At 40.7% G+C, this 17452-nt stretch overlaps 1 protein-coding gene across 1 annotated transcript in view; it reads left to right on the top strand.

Moving 5' to 3' along the window:
• The first annotated feature begins 538 nt into the window (after window positions 1–538).
• Window positions 539–17452, top strand: part of LOC130602622 (uncharacterized) — a 187859-nt gene continuing 170945 nt past the window's right edge. Inside the window, exon 1 of the mRNA XM_057415685.1 lies at window positions 539–1557. Within this exon, the coding sequence (XP_057271668.1) occupies window positions 907–1557 (651 nt within the window). The 5' untranslated portion in view covers window positions 539–906. The remainder of the gene's footprint in view (window positions 1558–17452) is intronic.

The raw sequence follows: 17452 nt of genomic DNA, 5'->3' as shown, positions 1-17452 counted from the left end.
AGGGAGTGGCAAAAGCACCCTATTGTGACTGGTCCAGAGGCTCCATGCATCCTCGGCATAGACTACCTCAAGAGAGGGTACTTCAAAGACCCAAAAGGGTACCGGTGGGCTTTTGGTATTGCTGCTTTGGAGACTGAGGAAATTGAGCAGCTGTCCACCTTGCCTGGTCTCTCAGAAGATCCCTCTGCTGTGGGGTTGCTGAAAGTTGAAGAACAACAAGTGCCAGTTGCGACCACAACAGTGCACCGGCGGCAATATCGCACCAACCGAGACTCCCTGATTCCCATCCATCAGCTGATCCGTAGACTGGAGAGTCAGGGGGTGATCAGCAGGACCCGCTCACCCTTCAATAGCCCCATATGGCCAGTGCGAAAGTCTAATGGAGAATGGAGACTAACAGTAGACTATCGTGGCCTGAATGAAGTCACACCACCATTGAGTGCTGCCGTACCGGACATGCTAGAACTTCAGTATGAACTAGAGTCAAAGGCAGCCAAGTGGTATGCCACGATTGATATTGCCAATGCATTTTTCTCCATTCCTTTGGCAGCAGAGTGCAGGCCACAGTTTGCTTTTACTTGGAGGGGTGTCCAGTTCACTTGGAACCGACTGCCCCAGGGGTGGAAACACAGCCCTACCATTTGCCATGGACTGATCCAGACTGCACTGGAACAGGGGCAAGCTCCAGAACACCTGCAATACATTGATGACATTATTGTGTGGGGCGATACAGCGGAAGAAGTCTTTGAGAAAGGGAGGAAAATAATCCAAATCCTGCTGAAAGCCGGTTTTGCCATAAAACGGAGTAAGGTCAAGGGACCTGCACAGGAGATTCAATTTTTGGGAATAAAATGGCAAGATGGACGTAGACAGATCCCCACAGATGTGATCAACAAGATAACAGCAATGTCTTCACCAACTAATAAGAAAGAAACGCAAGCTTTCTTGGGTGCTGTGGGGTTCTGGAGAATGCACATCCCAAATTACAGTTCGATTGTAAGCCCTCTCTATCATGTGACCCGGAAGAAGAATGATTTTAAATGGGGCCCTGAGCAACAACAAGCCTTTGAGCAAATTAAACGCGAGATAGTTCACGCAGTAGCCCTTGGACCAGTCCGGACCGGGCCAGATGTAAAAAATGTGCTGTACACTGCAGCTGGGGAGAACGGTCCTACCTGGAGCCTCTGGCAGAAAGCTCCAGGGGAGACTCGAGGTCGACCCCTCGGCTTTTGGAGTCGGGGATATAAAGGATCTGAGGCCAGCTATACCCCAACTGAGAAAGAGATACTGGCAGCCTATGAAGGGGTTCGAGCTGCTTCGGAAGTGATTGGCACTGAAGCACAGCTCCTCCTGGCACCCCGGCTGCCCGTGCTGGGCTGGATGTTCAAAGGCAGGGTCTCCTCTACACATCATGCAACTGATGCTACATGGAGTAAATGGGCTGCACTAATTACACAACGAACTCGAATAGGAAATCCCAGTCGTCCAGGCATTCTAGAAGTCATCATGGACTGGCCAGGGGGCAAAGATTTTGGAATGTCACCAGAGGAGGAGGTGGTGCGCGCTGAAGAGGCCCCACCATATAATAAACTGTCAGAAAGAGAAAAGCAGTATGCCTTGTTTACTGATGGCTCTTGCCGTATTGTGGGAAAGCATCGGAGATGGAAGGCAGCTGTATGGAGTCCTGGACGACAAGTTGCAGAAACTGCTGACGGAGAGGGTGAATCGAGTCAGTTTGCCGAGGTGAAAGCCATCCAGCTGGCCCTGGACATTGCTGAACGAGAAAAGTGGCCAGTACTTTATCTCTATACTGACTCATGGATGGTGGCAAATGCCCTGTGGGGGTGGTTGAAGCAATGGAAGCAGAGCAACTGGCAACGCAGAGGTAAACCCATCTGGGCTGCTGCACTGTGGAAAGATATTGCTGCCAGGGTGCAGAACCTGGTGGTGAAGGTACGTCATGTAGATGCCCATGTACCCAAGAGTCGGGCCACTGAGGAACACCAGAACAACCAACAAGTGGATAAAGCGGCTAAGATTGAAGTGGCTCAGATGGACTTAGATTGGCAACATAAAGGTGAATTATTTTTGGCCCGGTGGGCCCATGACACTTCAGGCCATCAGGGCAGAGATGCAACATATAGATGGGCCCGTGATCGAGGGGTGGACTTAACAATGGACACTATTGCCCAGGTTATTCATGAGGGTGAAACATGTGCTGCAATTAAACAAGCCAAGCGGTTAAAGCCTCTTTGGTATGGAGGATGATGGTTGAAGAATAAATATGGGGAGGCCTGGCAGATTGACTATATCACACTGCCACCAACCCGCCAAGGCAAGCGCCATGTGCTTACCATGGTGGAAGCAACCACCGGGTGGCTGGAAACATACGCTGTGCCCCATGCCACTGCCCGGAACACTATCCTGGGCCTTGAGAAACAGATTTTGTGGCGACACGGCACCCCAGAGAGAATTGAGTCAGACAATGGGACTCATTTCCGAAATAACCTGATAGATATTTGGGCCAAAGAGCATGGCATTGAGTGGGTATATCACATCCCCTACCATGCACCAGCCTCTGGGAAAATCGAACGGTACAATGGGCTGTTAAAAACTACACTGAGAGCGATGGGTGGGGGAACTTTCAAGCATTGGGATACACATTTACCAAAGGCCACCTGGTTGGTCAACACCAGAGGATCTGCCAACAGGGCCGGCCCAGCCCAGTCAGAACTTTTACATATTGTAGAGGGGGACAGAGTTCCCGTGGTGCATATGAAGAATTTGCTGGGGAAGACAGTCTGGGTTATTCCTGCTTCAGGTAAAGGCAAACCCACTCGTGGGATTGCTTTTGCTCAGGGACCTGGATATACTTGGTGGGTAATGCGGGAAGATGGGGAAGTCCGATGTATACCTCAAGGGGATTTGATTTTAGGGGAAAACAGCCAGTGAACTCAATTGTATGCCGTTGCCTGCTGTGTAATGCTTTTATAGCCCATCAACTAGATGTCTCCAGGTCACCAGTGACTGGCCCTGACTTCCCTCCAGCCATCATCCCAACAGAGAATGAACTTTGAACATCATGGACCGAATGGACTCGGCAGCATTATAGGGATTGGTCCATGCACTAAGAAAATGAGTTTTTCCTCTTGGTCTGTATGTATATGGATATATATATGTGGGAGAGCGATGGTGTATTGAAAATGTGGGATCTGAGCACGACGTGAATGGTATGGAATAAGGGGTGGATAATGTCCTGGGTTCAGCAGTAGCAATCATGTTTTTCCTTTGTGTTAACTGGTGCAGTGCTGTGTTTTGACTTCTAGTTTGAGAACAGTGTTGGTGAAGCCGATGTTTTCGGTTGTTGCTAAGTGATGTTTACCCTGACCAAGGACTCTGTGAGGCTCATGCTCTGCCAGGGAGGAGGGGAAGCTGTGAGGAAGCAGAGATGGGGTGCCTGACCCGGGCTAGCCAGGGAGGTATTCCTTACCACAGCACGTCATGCCCGGGGTGGGGGGTAACTGGGAGTTTACCCGGAAGGACAGGGGCTTCCGGGTGGAACTCGCTTTCTTGGCCGGTGGTATCGTATTCTCTTCCCATGTTATTTTCCCTTATCATTGTTTTAGCTGACAGTAGCGGTGGTATTTTGTTGCTGGACTGTTCTTGTCTCAACCCGTAGGAGTTGCACTCTCTCGATCCTCCTCCCCGTTCCTCCGGGAGCGGGGAAGGGGAGAGCCCCGGTGTGTGTGTGTGGGGGGGGGGGGAGACAGACACGGACCTCGATTGTTGTCAGCACGGCACCACACACGGGGAGTGAGTGAACAAGTTACCTGACTGGGTTTAAACCACGACACTATTCCAGTGCCTCACCACCCTAACAGGAAAGAATTTTTTCCTTACATCCAATCTAAACTTTCCCTGTTAAAGTTTTAACCCGTTACCCCTTGTCCTATCACTACAGTTTCTAATGAAGAGTCCCTCTCCAGCATCCGTATAGGCCCCCTTCAGATACTGGAAGGCTGCTATGAGGTCTCCATGCAGCCTTCTCTTCTCCAGGCTGAACAGCCCCAACTTCCTCAGCCTGTCTTCATACGGGAGGTGCTCCAGTCCCCTGATCATCCTCATGGATCTCCTCTGCACTTGTTCCAACAGTTCCATGTCCTTTTTATGTTGAGGACACCAGAACTGCGCACAATACTCCAGGTGAGGTCTCACATGAGCAGAGTAGAGGGGCAGGATCATCTCCTTCGACCTGCTGGTCACACTCCTTTTGATGCAGCCCAGGATACGGTTGGCTTTCTGGGCTGCAAGCGCACACTGCCAGTTCATGCCACATAACTTTGTTTAACTTGTGCAGACTTTAGAAGGTCATAGCCTGGGATCTCAAAAACCTTTATGGCTGCTTTGTATCTGCACAGAAATTGCCACTTGGAAGAAAAATACTAATCCATTGAGCACTGAACAGTATACAAAAAGAATGAAGTAAGCTCGCACCTCCTTGGTTTTTAGTCTTAGACTTCATAAAGTTATATACTGTAATGGCACTGGGGTTCCATGAGCTTTTAACTGTAACTCCAATAGGTATAGCAAAGAAAAAAGTTGTATATTTTCTACATTAGCTTGTAAACTGCTTTAATGAATTCTGTACCTGCTTGTACATTACTGCTTGGGCTCACTTTCATTTGGGAAAAATATTTCCATCATGTTTTTAAACAGGATTTTCCTGGTTTCTTGAAACAAAAATGGGATCTCAAGCCAGAAGTTCATATTCTTTCTTACAGGAATCTATCACCCTTGCAGCACCATCTCTCTTTAATCTCAAGAAATAGAAAGTAGTATAAATAAGTGGTTTAGAGATGCAAAAATTACAGCTGGAGAGATTAATTCACTTTTCGGCATGGGGGCACTACATGTTGGTTCTGCTAAAAATGAGAAGAAATGGTTGGAATTGGGATGCCTTCACTTTGAGGATGTGCCAAGGCAAAGAAGGGAATATAAAATGCGCAGATACACATAAAACAGTGAGAAAATGGTTCTGTAATCCATTGGCTTGGCACCTGCCAGGGAAAGGAGATGCATTGATTAGGTCACTATTCCCTGCTCTTCCCCTACTTGTGGCAAAGGCTGCTGCCTATAAAATAGAAATAGGTTACTAGCCTTTATGTATAAGTACCTTTCTTATACCCTGTATGCTCCCTTACAGTTGGTGCTGGTTTCAGTAGTGTTGAGAGTTGGTTCTGATCTGCTTTGGTTGCTTCTGAATGTGAGGTAATGTTAGCTAGATGTGAACTGACTTGTTCTCTTCATCATCTTCTAAATTATGACTTGAAACTCTCTCCCTTTGTACTAAGGGATATTTTGCTCTATGTCTGCAAGAACGTGGGACATGGCTGAAGGGGATGTGGTTTTTGCTTTCTGTTATTTGTAAAATATTAATTGGCCTTCAAATGTAACAGGTGATAATGGCACCTGTACTGCCTGGCAGGATTACTTCCCACAGTTAGTTTCCATACCAGTGATCACTTTGTGCTTTGGAAGGGCCACCATGACAACCCCAGAATCCGCCTCAAAGGAACTATGCTTCTTCCAGGCCCACCTCAAGTATGTCCTGTTAAAAAATGTGCAAATCAAGAATATTTGAGTGATCTTTGTCATACTTTGCTTTTCTTGAGCAAAAACTTAAAATCCTTGAAAGTTACCATAAGCCTGGCTGATTTACAAGTAGATTTTTCAAAAGGCTGTAAATTCTGGTGGTTTTAGTGGAGCACCCAAGCCAGGTCTGGGGGAATTAGAAGCAGAGGAGTTTGACAAGATACATTTTTTTTTCCTTATTGGCTTTCTCAAGAGGATCAATTGGTTTTATGACATTTTCCATTCTTCTTTCATCTTTTTCTCAGGAATGGATTGGACGTTCATTCTTCAGTAGATTTTCTTTTTCTCAGAATGTACTTTCACAGACTCTTTCAGCTCTCACCAGACATTTTCTTGCTTCCCCACAGTTGGTGAGGTTGTAAATGGGGGACCTGATGCATTGCTGAAAGGGTGAGTCCTTCAAAATGTAGAACGTTCAAAAGGTCAAAACAAGTCTATACAGCACTGTGGTTCAGTGCATACTGTAAGTATTAACGTTCAGATACCTTCCACTATGGCACAAATTGAAACAAGGGATGAAAACAATCCTTTCTCGTGACCAGTATTGCAAGTGGGATGGAGAAGGGAAATGAACTGATTCCTGTAACTGTTTTTACATTTTAATCACTTTGTGCTTGCCTTAGTGTCTTATTTACCAGTAGTTTTTAAGTTTTGTTTTGCTACTTAATATCTGAATGCTACTTTCAGAGCCTGTGACCAAAAATCAAACTAAATAGTTTTGGGACAAGATCCTTGAGGTTGAGAAACTAAAATGTTTCGCTTATTTCAGATTTTTTTTTTCAAGATTTTTTTTTCCAAGATTTTTTTCCAAATATAAAGTATTCAAACACATTTGATACACCTGAAACTGTTTTTTTTTTGGTGCCTGAGAGGCTTGTTCTGGGCTATCACTCACCTGGAACCTGGGCTAAGGCATGGTATTAACAAAGCTTAGTCAGGTATGCAAAGCTTAGTCAGGTATGTTGTTGTGCTGATGTTGTGCATGTGCAGCTGTATATTGTGTCCAGGTAGCCATAGGACCATGGAGTATGAACTGCTTTAAAGCAAGATGGGGAAAAAAACCTCAGTGAAATGTTCAGTCTCACTAAAACAAATCTTCATGCTCTAGCTTATCCTCATCATTGCTGTAAGTCTTAACAGTCACTTCTGTGGTTGATCCAGTACTTTAATTTAAAATATATATATATATTACCATGTCTGACTTTGTCATTACAAACTTACTTAATCAAAACCTTTCATGAAGTGGATTCTTGTTTAGCCAAGTAACCCTTTTCCATTCATCGAAGCTACTCAAAAAATACAAAGTGGGATTAAATTCTCCAGGGGTTTATGTTACAGTATTGACTGCTGAATGTTATTTTTCTTCAGCCAAATATTTATTTTGTAGTCCCAGCAGGGTCTATCTGTGGCAATAATCTATATTCTTTGTGGCAGCTAGTTTAGCAGCTTTCAGCATTCTTCCAGTGAACAGAGAAAGACAGCATCTTGCATGCAGTGTGCTCTGACCCACCAAGTTAGGTGACATGAACATGATGTTTAGAGCTGCACTTGTAGCATAGATCATATTCAGAGAAATTACACGGAGATGCCAAAAAAATCAGGGATGTTGGTAATCATGCACGGAAACCTCACACACACTGAACACAATGACTGAGCAGTGGTCTTCAAGCAGTTGCTGTTGTAGCAGGTGGATGGCTGGTTCTACCTGAGAGTTAATGCACAGATATTTGGTACTCTTATTATCCCTCAATCTGTATTAATGGTGTGACTGAATTCACGAGGTCTGTGGTGAGGCAGCAGCTGCAGTGAGGGCACAACAGGCAAGGTTTTCTATCAAGCTTTCTTAGCAATTGAAGTGTTAATTTTCACTTGAGTGTTTTGCAGAACTGTTGTTAGGTGCATTATGGCTAATTTGCAGCTATCTCTTATGTGTATTTTAAGGCTCTAAGAGACTGGGTCTTATATTAGCGTTCGCGATTGACAGCTTGTGAAGTTGGAAAGCAGAATGTTGCTGTTTAGGATAAATAGGAAGCATTATTTATAAATGGGATGGAAGAAAATTGACAGCTAAAGCAACATGAAGAAACCCAAGAAGGGTACTTTTAATAAAGTAGCATTAGAGTAAATCCATTCCAACAGCATAAAATAAAGGAGGAAACAACTTCTCAGGAGGTGATGCTTTTCTATGGAAGCCCTGCTCCTATACATGAACTGTTAAAATGCAGCCAGGTTAGGTCTTAAATCCCTGGATTTAGGCATGCTACATTATGCAAGTATGCTAGCCAAAGGCTTTCTAAACATGCTTCCACAAGGTTCTGCATAGCAGGATTTTGCAGAGAGCAGTGTCTTGGTATTCACTGCTTGTGCCTTGAACATAACTGCTGTCATGGAATGACAAAAGAGCACTTAACATACTAGTGTCATCCCACACTAGGCTAGGCAGTCTTCCTCCTACTCCTGAACATACATTTTACACATTCCATATGCCAGATCCAGTGCTACTCTAACCTTGTGCCTACACCATCTAGTGCACTGAGACTGCAGATTGCTAAACTGGCCCTGCTTACAGCTCTAACTCCTACCAGCTTATGGGAAAATACCAGCCTGAGGGAGACAAAGCTTACTTTCACCTTGTGTAAATGTAAGTAGAGACTGTTTCACATGACTAATCAGTAAGCAAAAAAGAAATAACTTTCATTGAGTAAATGGACAATTTTAATGGATTTTGCTTCTGTCCACACAAGAAAATACTTACTTTCAGATCTCAAAGTGATAGTTGCACTAGGGATGTCTGTAAAGAGAGCTAAAATAGAAGTATTGGACTGAGGCTCATAACAAAGCCTCTTATCCTTGCAGCATCTTTTCAATTAACAGTGTATAGTATTTTAAGGTCATCAAAGTTTAAATTATACCAGACATTCAGTATTTGTCTTTTAATTGGCTCTCTGGATTTATGATCTAGGTAGAGAATCCTGAGTTCCATTTCTTGATAGATAATGGGACCTGTCCTAAAATGCTGCCATTAAATTAGCTTTTAGGTACTTACTAAAACCTTTCCAACTTAGGCATTACCTTTATAACAATGCATGGCATTGATTTAAATACTTTACCAGTGAAAATTTTCAAGTAGCTGTAATTGCAAATTTTTGTATTGGAAAAGATCTGTTTTATGCTATTATTAACTTATTTCTATTAAGAAATTATGTAAGATGTCTTTTTAGTGACAATTCTTCAATATTTTTGTGGCAAGGTTAAGATTTTGTAAACAATTTAATTGATTTTAATTGATTTGCCAGTATAAAGAGGAGAATAACTAAGAAGGGCTGGTGAGTATGCCTGAGAGTATAGAAACTAAGATAATGGTGTGTGAAACTGTTTAATCTGAGACATCACTCACCTTTTCTTCTTTGAAAACAATCCCGGGGAGGGGTACATGTGAATAATCTTAGAGGATATGCGTTAATTAGAAATAAGACATCTGTTTAAATCTGTGTTATTAATGAATGGCACACTATATTTATTCTGCTTCTGGAACACCTTGTCCTCTTAGAAAGAAATAGCTTCAGAAATTTAAATTGTAGAATCTAGATTATCAGTCATATTCCAATAAGCTTTAACAGCATCACCTGTCATTGTCTTCACCCCCTTACCTAGTTTAAATCTCACCTCTGATTAACTTACCATGTAAAAATAAAGGGGTTCTGTCTTTGTCTTCACAAACTATTTTTATGGATGAACAATTCTGTAATGTCCCTTCCTGAGATCATTGTTGGGACTGTTGCTGTGGCCATAATGTTTGTGTTAATCATCTGACCACTGCACTCACATTTTTAACATGATCACTTCTATTTTTTATTTTTTATTTTTTTTCTATGTAGCTGCTTTGGGAGCACGAATTTTTGTCCTACACCATCCTCATTCCCTATCATTCTCTCTCTATTTCATAGTCTCCCTTTGAAACCTGTCTCTGTCTAATGTCTGCCATTTGTTGTTATTCAGCCTTAATTGGGTTGGTAGGAAGCTGGGGCCAGTTTGAGCATAGTAAGCATTGAAAATATTCATACTGATTGCTTCTTTGCTATATACCTTTCTCTTTGCCCTTTGTTTACATATTTGTCATAAATATGGAGTTTGATTCCAAAAGCTCCCAGTCTATTTCTTTTTTTTTATATTACCTTCAGTTGCATTATTTTGTGGTTATTACTGGGAACTGAAGATTTTATAAGTATTTTATGCTAATTCTTCAATTGTATAATAGCCACATAAACTTCAGGGAAAAAGAGCTTGTAAGGAAGATGAAGTTACTGGGGCTTTTATGTGACTCAGACATGCTGTGAACATGAATGTTCCCTTCGACTAGGACTTGCCAGGGTGCTTGAGGGACTTTACCATTTCAAATGATTCAAGGCTCAGTTACCAATACATCTGCTAGCTTGATGCCCTCGCATGTACTGTAGCTTCTAACAGCGTGTGTAATTAACCTTCAGTAATACAAGTGATCTTTGTGATACTAAACCAAAAGTTTGGTGTCAAAGAAATGCAGGGTGCTCCCTAGATCAGGTTGACAAGCTACCTGGCCAGACCTCTGCCTGCCTCTACTCCACCGTATCTTTTCCAGAGATCACACAAACTGATGTGCTAATACTGCTTTTGCTGAGTAAATTTAAAGGAGCTCACAGTGGTCCCTGAGCACATGGAGAGTCCTTATTTAAAAAAAGCAAAGGAACAGGCAGATTTTCAGAATCAGAAGAAACAACGCCAAAGTGTAATTTATCAGGGAAGCCACATGAAAATGTGGTCTGAGGCAGGAACGCAGGAAGTGCCAAGCTGAAACCGTTACAGGGGAGGAAGGAAAACTGGGGTGCTGCAGATGGAGAAAATGCTACAAGTTGTCAGAAAAAAAAGCAGACTGGAAAGCAAAGGAACAGATGTATCACTTTGTCATTCAAGAAGTTTGCTTCTTCAGCTTTTAATCATTATCTCATATTCTTAAACACTAATTCATTACATGTACCATGAAAGTTAAGTGTGTTATAGATAACACTCATGTAGATGTGCACTGCATTGTGGGAAAAGCTCAAAGAAAAATGTAGAAGTACCACTGTTTACATCTTTTCAAGGTTTCTCTGAACATAGAATATGTGCTTGCAAAGGCAGAGTTAACCTCTAGCAAAAGCATGCAGCTATCTGATCTTTTTGGTTATCCTAATATGACATCCAATTCTCAGGTTTCCATTCTGTCATCTGGAGAACTAAACAAAAGAAGAGTTTCCATTGCTTGAGCCCATTTCATTTATATTGCTTGAATAGTTAAAAAAAATTACATTTGCACAAGTCATTGTTAAAGATGGGCTAAGAAATAAAGGAACCCAAAGTACATGTGAATATTTTCTTGTTTGAAACACAAAATTGCACATGAATAAATGGCTGTATTTTCAGGGAGTATTTTTATACAAACATAGGGACTTCTGCAGTTTATATATGATACCTGTGTGTTTAAGGAGAAACAGAGAGAGAAAGCATTGCATCCTGAATGCAGTACAGGTAGCATTGGCTGAACCTGAGGGGCTGGATCAATAGATAGAAACAATGTAATGGTGTGGTATGAAATTCAAGGTTATGGATTATGCTTATATGAAGCAACGATGATGCATAACAGAGCAAGGCAAGTCCTAGGATCTGTTAGCATTTTCAGGGTCTCCGACTTGGGATAGTTTCAGAAGGGAAAGCATTTTTAATGCCCAAAGTGCATACAACTACTATGACCTTTTCCTAAATGGTTCTTTGAGGAAGCCAGACTGCTGCCTGCTTTTCTACGTGGTGGTGTATGTTGCAAAAATATATATATTTTTTTTCTGCTGCATGTTTTCACCCCTTTCTTGATCCCAAATGACTTACATACATTCCCTTTTTACAATTAATTAAGCATAATGATTTCAGTTTCACTTATGTTATTTATGGATTTGTTCAAGCAATACATTTTGTACAGAGAGATTTATACAGTCGTGTCTCTACGTAGTCATATGTTTTGGCCACTGCCTGTTGACAAACTGGCCTTTCCATTAGATGCTGACACAGTAATGTGTCATGTGTTGTGAAAATGGAAACATTACAGCAGTTATAAAACTGCTGCAGTTCTAAAACTTCAACACCATATGAAATCAGTATTCTCAGAAACTTCATAAGCTAAGCAAAGACTTGACTGTGTGCTACTGTTTATTTTGGGTAATGTCATTTAAAATTGGTTAGCTGTTTTATTTTCTCATGTAACCAAGAAATGGATCTAGAATCCTTTTTTCTGAAAACTTATTCCTTGTGGTTAACACAAGAGGGGAGGTAGCGTAGAACTCTTCAGCAAAACTTGTCTATATTAAATTCATAGAGGTGATCAGTCCTAGGTTTGTGAATATAAGAGACTTTCATTCTGTTATTTTGCTTTGGAAAGGTTAAGATGTAGAAATACCTTTGTCAGAGGTCATTGGCAAAGGTATTTATACCCACTGGCTAGTTAGTCATGCCTTTGAACGCTTGCTGATTGCTCATCCATTTTCATACATTTTGTGCTACGGCTGTAGCTCTGCTTCTGGTCTTTTCTGAGTTAGTCCATACTGAAAGCTTTTGCCTCATTTCCTCATGAGTCACAGCATTTTTATGAGATCAAAACTAGATCTTCAGAAACACAAGATGATCAAGTGTAGATGTTATATCATGGGAACAGTTGAGAAGCCATATTTAAACTGTGAAGCAGAATGATATTTTCAGTCTTGGAGGTGACTAGGGAGTTTCAGATAGCTTGTTTATATAGAAAAAAAAAACCCATAAAACTCTGTCATCCACTCATTTTTGATAAATGTAGGTTTAACACTCTTCTCCTTGGGTGTGCCTTACCAATGGCAAGGTGTTTCTTCCACCTTCTCCTATTGACTTGGTGCATTGAGAAGTTACTACTTTCATCAGACCTTATTTCCTGTACCATAATTGGAGGTTGGAGATTAGTATGTCTGATATGGCATTTCCCATGCTTTTAGCCATAACCTTACACTGTGGCTGCTTTTGCACTGATAATGAAAAGTGTTTTTTTTTTTTCTGTATTTTTTATTTGCTCACTAATGCAGTTCTCTTTAAATTTTATGTGTGACCTTAATCTCCATCAAGAGATTCACAGTCAATTTTCAAGGTTGCCTACATGTTTCTCACTGCATCCAGCTCAGTAAAGCACCAGTAAACTTCATAAAAGTTCCAGACTGGCTCTTGAAAACTCTGCAGTACAAACTTTCTCTTCTCAAAATTGCCTGTGTTCAGATTTTAAGAGAAATGTGACATCATTTTGAGCTGTTGAATATCTTTAATTTCATATTTGATATATTTTCTCCAAGAGCCTAGTGAATTAGAGGGCGTTAATTTTGCCATCCAGGAGGTGCAGCTGATTAATTTTATTAACTGCTGTTCAAGTTGTAGTACAGGAGCTCTGAAGTCTTGACATATACAAGCTCAAAATGATTTACACATTTAACAAAAAGTTTTAGCAGTGTAAAAAGTGATTGGCAATGGTATACAAGCTAACCTATGCCCTTTAATGTTATTACCTTCCAGAAGCTGCCAGTCCTAAATGATGAAACAATAAATCATCACACCCTGGGACAACAGCAACCACCAGAGCCATCTGTAAAAACAGACTTCTTGAATGTTGTTTTATTTCCTGGACATTGTTTGCTCTTTAGAATGGTTTGCCAGCAAGGGCAATTGAATTAGAGGTTTTCTGCTGTTCTAGTGAAGTATTTTATCTCTAGTGTGGGAGGGTTTATTTGGGGCATTTTTTAGGGGGAGGTTTTAATTTGAAAGTTCATAATCCCACATTGCTAGAACAGCTGTAACTCGAATTACTTCATCTGAAGTAGATAGCACAGTAATGAACAGACAGTTCAAACTAAAAGAGAGAAACTGTTTTGAATTCAGGGACATGCTTTTCGTTGGCATAAATGAACTTCCTAGTCTGATAACGTTACAATTTTTTTATAACTTTTGTGTGACATCAGCATGTGTTGATTGCCTCCAGGAGAAGTATGTTTAAGTTTCTGTTTATGCATGATTTTGTGGATTTTCAGTTAGAATGATAGAACTCTATTAAAAAAAAAAACTTTGAAAAATATTTTAGGCATTAGGATGTTAGGATTATTGTAGGTTTTCATAAGAATGTATTTATTTGTATTAGGTTAAAAAAAAAAAAAAAAATCCCCCTAGTTGCGGCTTTTGCATGAATTGTCCAGTAATTGATTCTATTTCTCCACCTGTTAAATCTTCTGCATTCTTAAAGGCAGTGCCTGTACGACAAGTCTGTCTCTGAAACGGAGATAATGGTGGTGGCAAGAAGCAGTTTTCAGTACTTAATGCTACAATTTGCATGTTATGGCATAGCGTAATTAGAGGAGAAACTTGCGTATTTTATGCATGTACACACACACTAAATGCAGCCAAATAAATTCACAATTTTACTGGGTGGCTACCCATGAGTCCCCACAGTCAAATACAAGGGAATTAATTTATACACATACAAACTAAGAAGCAGCAGCATAAGGAGCATATTATTAATGCCTTGTCTACAGAAAATTGCATATATGCCTGCCAGGGGTTGAATGTGTGTAATAGTATTTTAATGCTTTTCTGATGTTTGTTTCTGGATAATGTACTGGGCTCTTGAGCATTGAGTGCACATCAGCTGCTGAAACACTGTGAACCCCGTCCCTTTGCAGCTTCTGTACAGCCTGGTTCCCAGCTTTCAGTGACTTGCCACTCTGAGCCATTCCTCCCAAACTGCCACATCCCTTCTTCCCAGTCCCCCCACAACTCTCCTTCCCAGTCCCCCCACAACTCTCCTTCCCAGGAAGCCACTGTTGTGCTGGAGTGTCCTCATTTTTCTGTCCAGACAGGTCTTTTCAGGTGATTTGTTGGAAATGCAAGTAGAAAATTGCATTGCATGTGGCTATTTCTACACCACCACCTCTGCATGCTTCTGATGTTTATAGTAAAGTATGTGGGTGGGTGGCAGGCAAAAGGAACATGCATGAAAATAATTTAAAAAACTCTCTTTCTGTGCCAATGTTGCTAAACTCATCTGTACTCTTCATTGAAACACTGAATATTTAACATCACAAAAAAAGTATCCCTATTCCACCCATGGTGGATGTTATAATCCCATTTGTCAAAATACGTATTTATTCTTTAATTTCTCAAAGAGGGGTTTGACTGTCAAAACCCCATTTGATTTACGTGTTCTAATGCTGTTGGAAATTATGCTAATAAAAATTAATTTTGTCTAATTTCACTGTTTAAGAAACAAATTGCCAAACTGACCTCAAATAAGCAAGTGTATATTTAGTAAGTGTCCTTACAGTCATTTTTATTAGAAATGACTTATTACTGATTCTGAAAAAGACTTTATTGAATTGTTTTGTGTTTATATTCTCTCAGAATCAATATTTGCTTGTTCATAGTAATGGTATGTGTGTATAGTACTTTAGAATTGCGATCATCAGCCCAGTACTAGAGTGCTTCTATTAAAGCTAATAGAACAAGTTTGCCTTAGAAAGGAAAAAGTATAAACATAAAAACTCAGGAAAGTGTTTTATGAACTAGATTTTTTTCCTTTTCCTCTAAAAATCTTTGTCACAAAAGAGTAAAGTTTGATAAAAGTAAAAGTTCAGGGAACTTGTGATTAATACTGATTTCAGTAAATACATTTAATTTCATACATGAATATAGTCTAAGATTTCAATCTGAAATAGAGGAAGGCTATTTTTTTTGGTCTGGTTTCAGAACATGAATTCCTTTATATTTTGTAAGGTAATGCAGGTGGTAAACAATATTGTTCCTATAATGTAGAATAATCCGTGTTCAGCTCTACAGTTGAGGAAGGGAGTCTGAACTTAGTCATAAGAATTTGTATCCAGGAGATACTGAGACAGGCTGAGGTGATATTAATTTGCAGAGTGCCAGTCCTGCACTATAAATATTGTCTCTTTCCTGGTTTTGGTCAATAGTTAGTTCTTAAGGCTAATGAAAGTCTTTACATTAAAGGCAAGTTTAAATTTCCACTGCAGTGCTGTATTTGCTTTAAGTGTAAGTAAAGTGAAAAATAATCCATATGGTAACAATAGTATTGCACTGGCCCTGGCCATCTGCACTATGGCTCTGGGAAGTGCCCTGCAATAGGGTCCTGGATGGCAGTTACAAAAGCAGTGCTAAACTGCTCAAGGAGTAAGAAGCTCTTTCCTCTGTTTTGTTCAGAAATGACTCTTCAGTGCACAGAAAAGCTGTGACTAAGATGGTGACGATAGTCTTAAGACACTACTGATAACAGGCTAGGTTTTTGGCAAACACATAAATCTTGAAACAATTTTTATTTCAAGAGCAAATCCAACAAAGGCTAAATTTTTTAGTAGGGAAAATATTGCTTATTGCATATTTTGGCAGATGCATAAATCTGGTTCAATTTCTTTGCCTCTTCTTGAAGTGCAGTGGAAGAACAGGCCCATCTCCACCCAAAAAATGGCAGCAAATACACATTTTATTCAGACAGCTGTTTGACTTTTTGTACACTGATGCAGCTTCAGTAGACCTGCAGAGATTGTCTATTTTGACTATGCTTATGTTCTGAAATGATACTGTAAGGAGTCCTCAGTTGAAAGCAGAGATGTGATCAAAATTTCCCTAGGCAGGAAAGCTTCAACCTTTGTATGCTATGGTGGGCAATTAATTTCTACCCTGTTATGTAGTTTAACAAGAGTGGGGGCCAATGCCTAAATATTGCCATGGAATCTGTGCCTTGTATTTAGGCAGATTTTCTGTATTTTACAAGTTACCACACCTCCCGGTCTTGATCCTCACAGGATTTAGCTGTACGAATGCCTAGGTTGTGCATTACAAGTGATTTTCACTGAGACGTTTGCACCAGATAAGCTGAGGTTATGGCAGTTGTGGGTACAAGCAAGAATTTCATAGCCATACAGAAATCTTCAGTGGCCAAAACTTAAGATTACAGAATGAATAGACATGAACCCCTTTTATAGGTCTGGACAGTTAAATATAGACCTTTTTCCTTGCTGTTTTCTTTCTCTGTGCTGCTGTGCTATAAGGATCGATTTGTTCTCCCGTACACCCAATGGTCATGTTTTCTTGCTTACATTTTTCATCCAGGTATGAGATCTTCTTGGAGCTAAAAGGGCATATCCAAGTTCACAGCTGTATGAGTGCCTAGACCAAAAACTTGACAGGACAAGTCTTTACCTGATGCAGATCAGCTGTACATTTTGATAGTTGGTTTGTTTTGGGTTTTTTTTTTTGCTATCTGACCAGAGTTAAAACAGAATTATATAGAAACAAAATGTGGGAGATGAAGGGGTCTGTAAAAATTCAGTACATATGTGACAGATTCTTTTTAATAGCGTATTTGCAATACGCTATTCACTAAATCTAAACATCCCAAAGGGTGTGAAAAGACTTCCAGGAGATATTTCATAGAATCATAGAATGGTTAGGGTTGGAAAGGACCTTTAGTTCCAACCCCCTTGCCATGGGCAGGGACACCTCACACTAAACCATCTCACCTAAGGCTTCGTCCAACCTGGTCTTGAACACTGCCAGGGATGGAGCATTCACAACCTCCCTTGGCAAGCTATTCCAGTGCCCCACCACCCTAACAGGAAAGAATTTCCTCCTTATATCCAATCTAAACTTCCCCTGTTTAAGTTTTAATCTGTTACTCCTTGTCCTGTCACTACAGTCCCTAATGAAGAGTCCCTCC

This window comes from Pezoporus wallicus, unplaced genomic scaffold, assembly GCF_028554395.1.
Source record: "Pezoporus wallicus isolate ANWC-B61680 ecotype Strahan unplaced genomic scaffold, APGP_CSIRO_Pwel_v1 contig_736, whole genome shotgun sequence".
NCBI lineage: Eukaryota > Metazoa > Chordata > Aves > Psittaciformes > Psittacidae > Pezoporus > Pezoporus wallicus.
The sequence above is the reverse complement of the archived record's forward strand: the minus strand, read 5'-3'. Positions and strand labels throughout refer to the sequence as shown.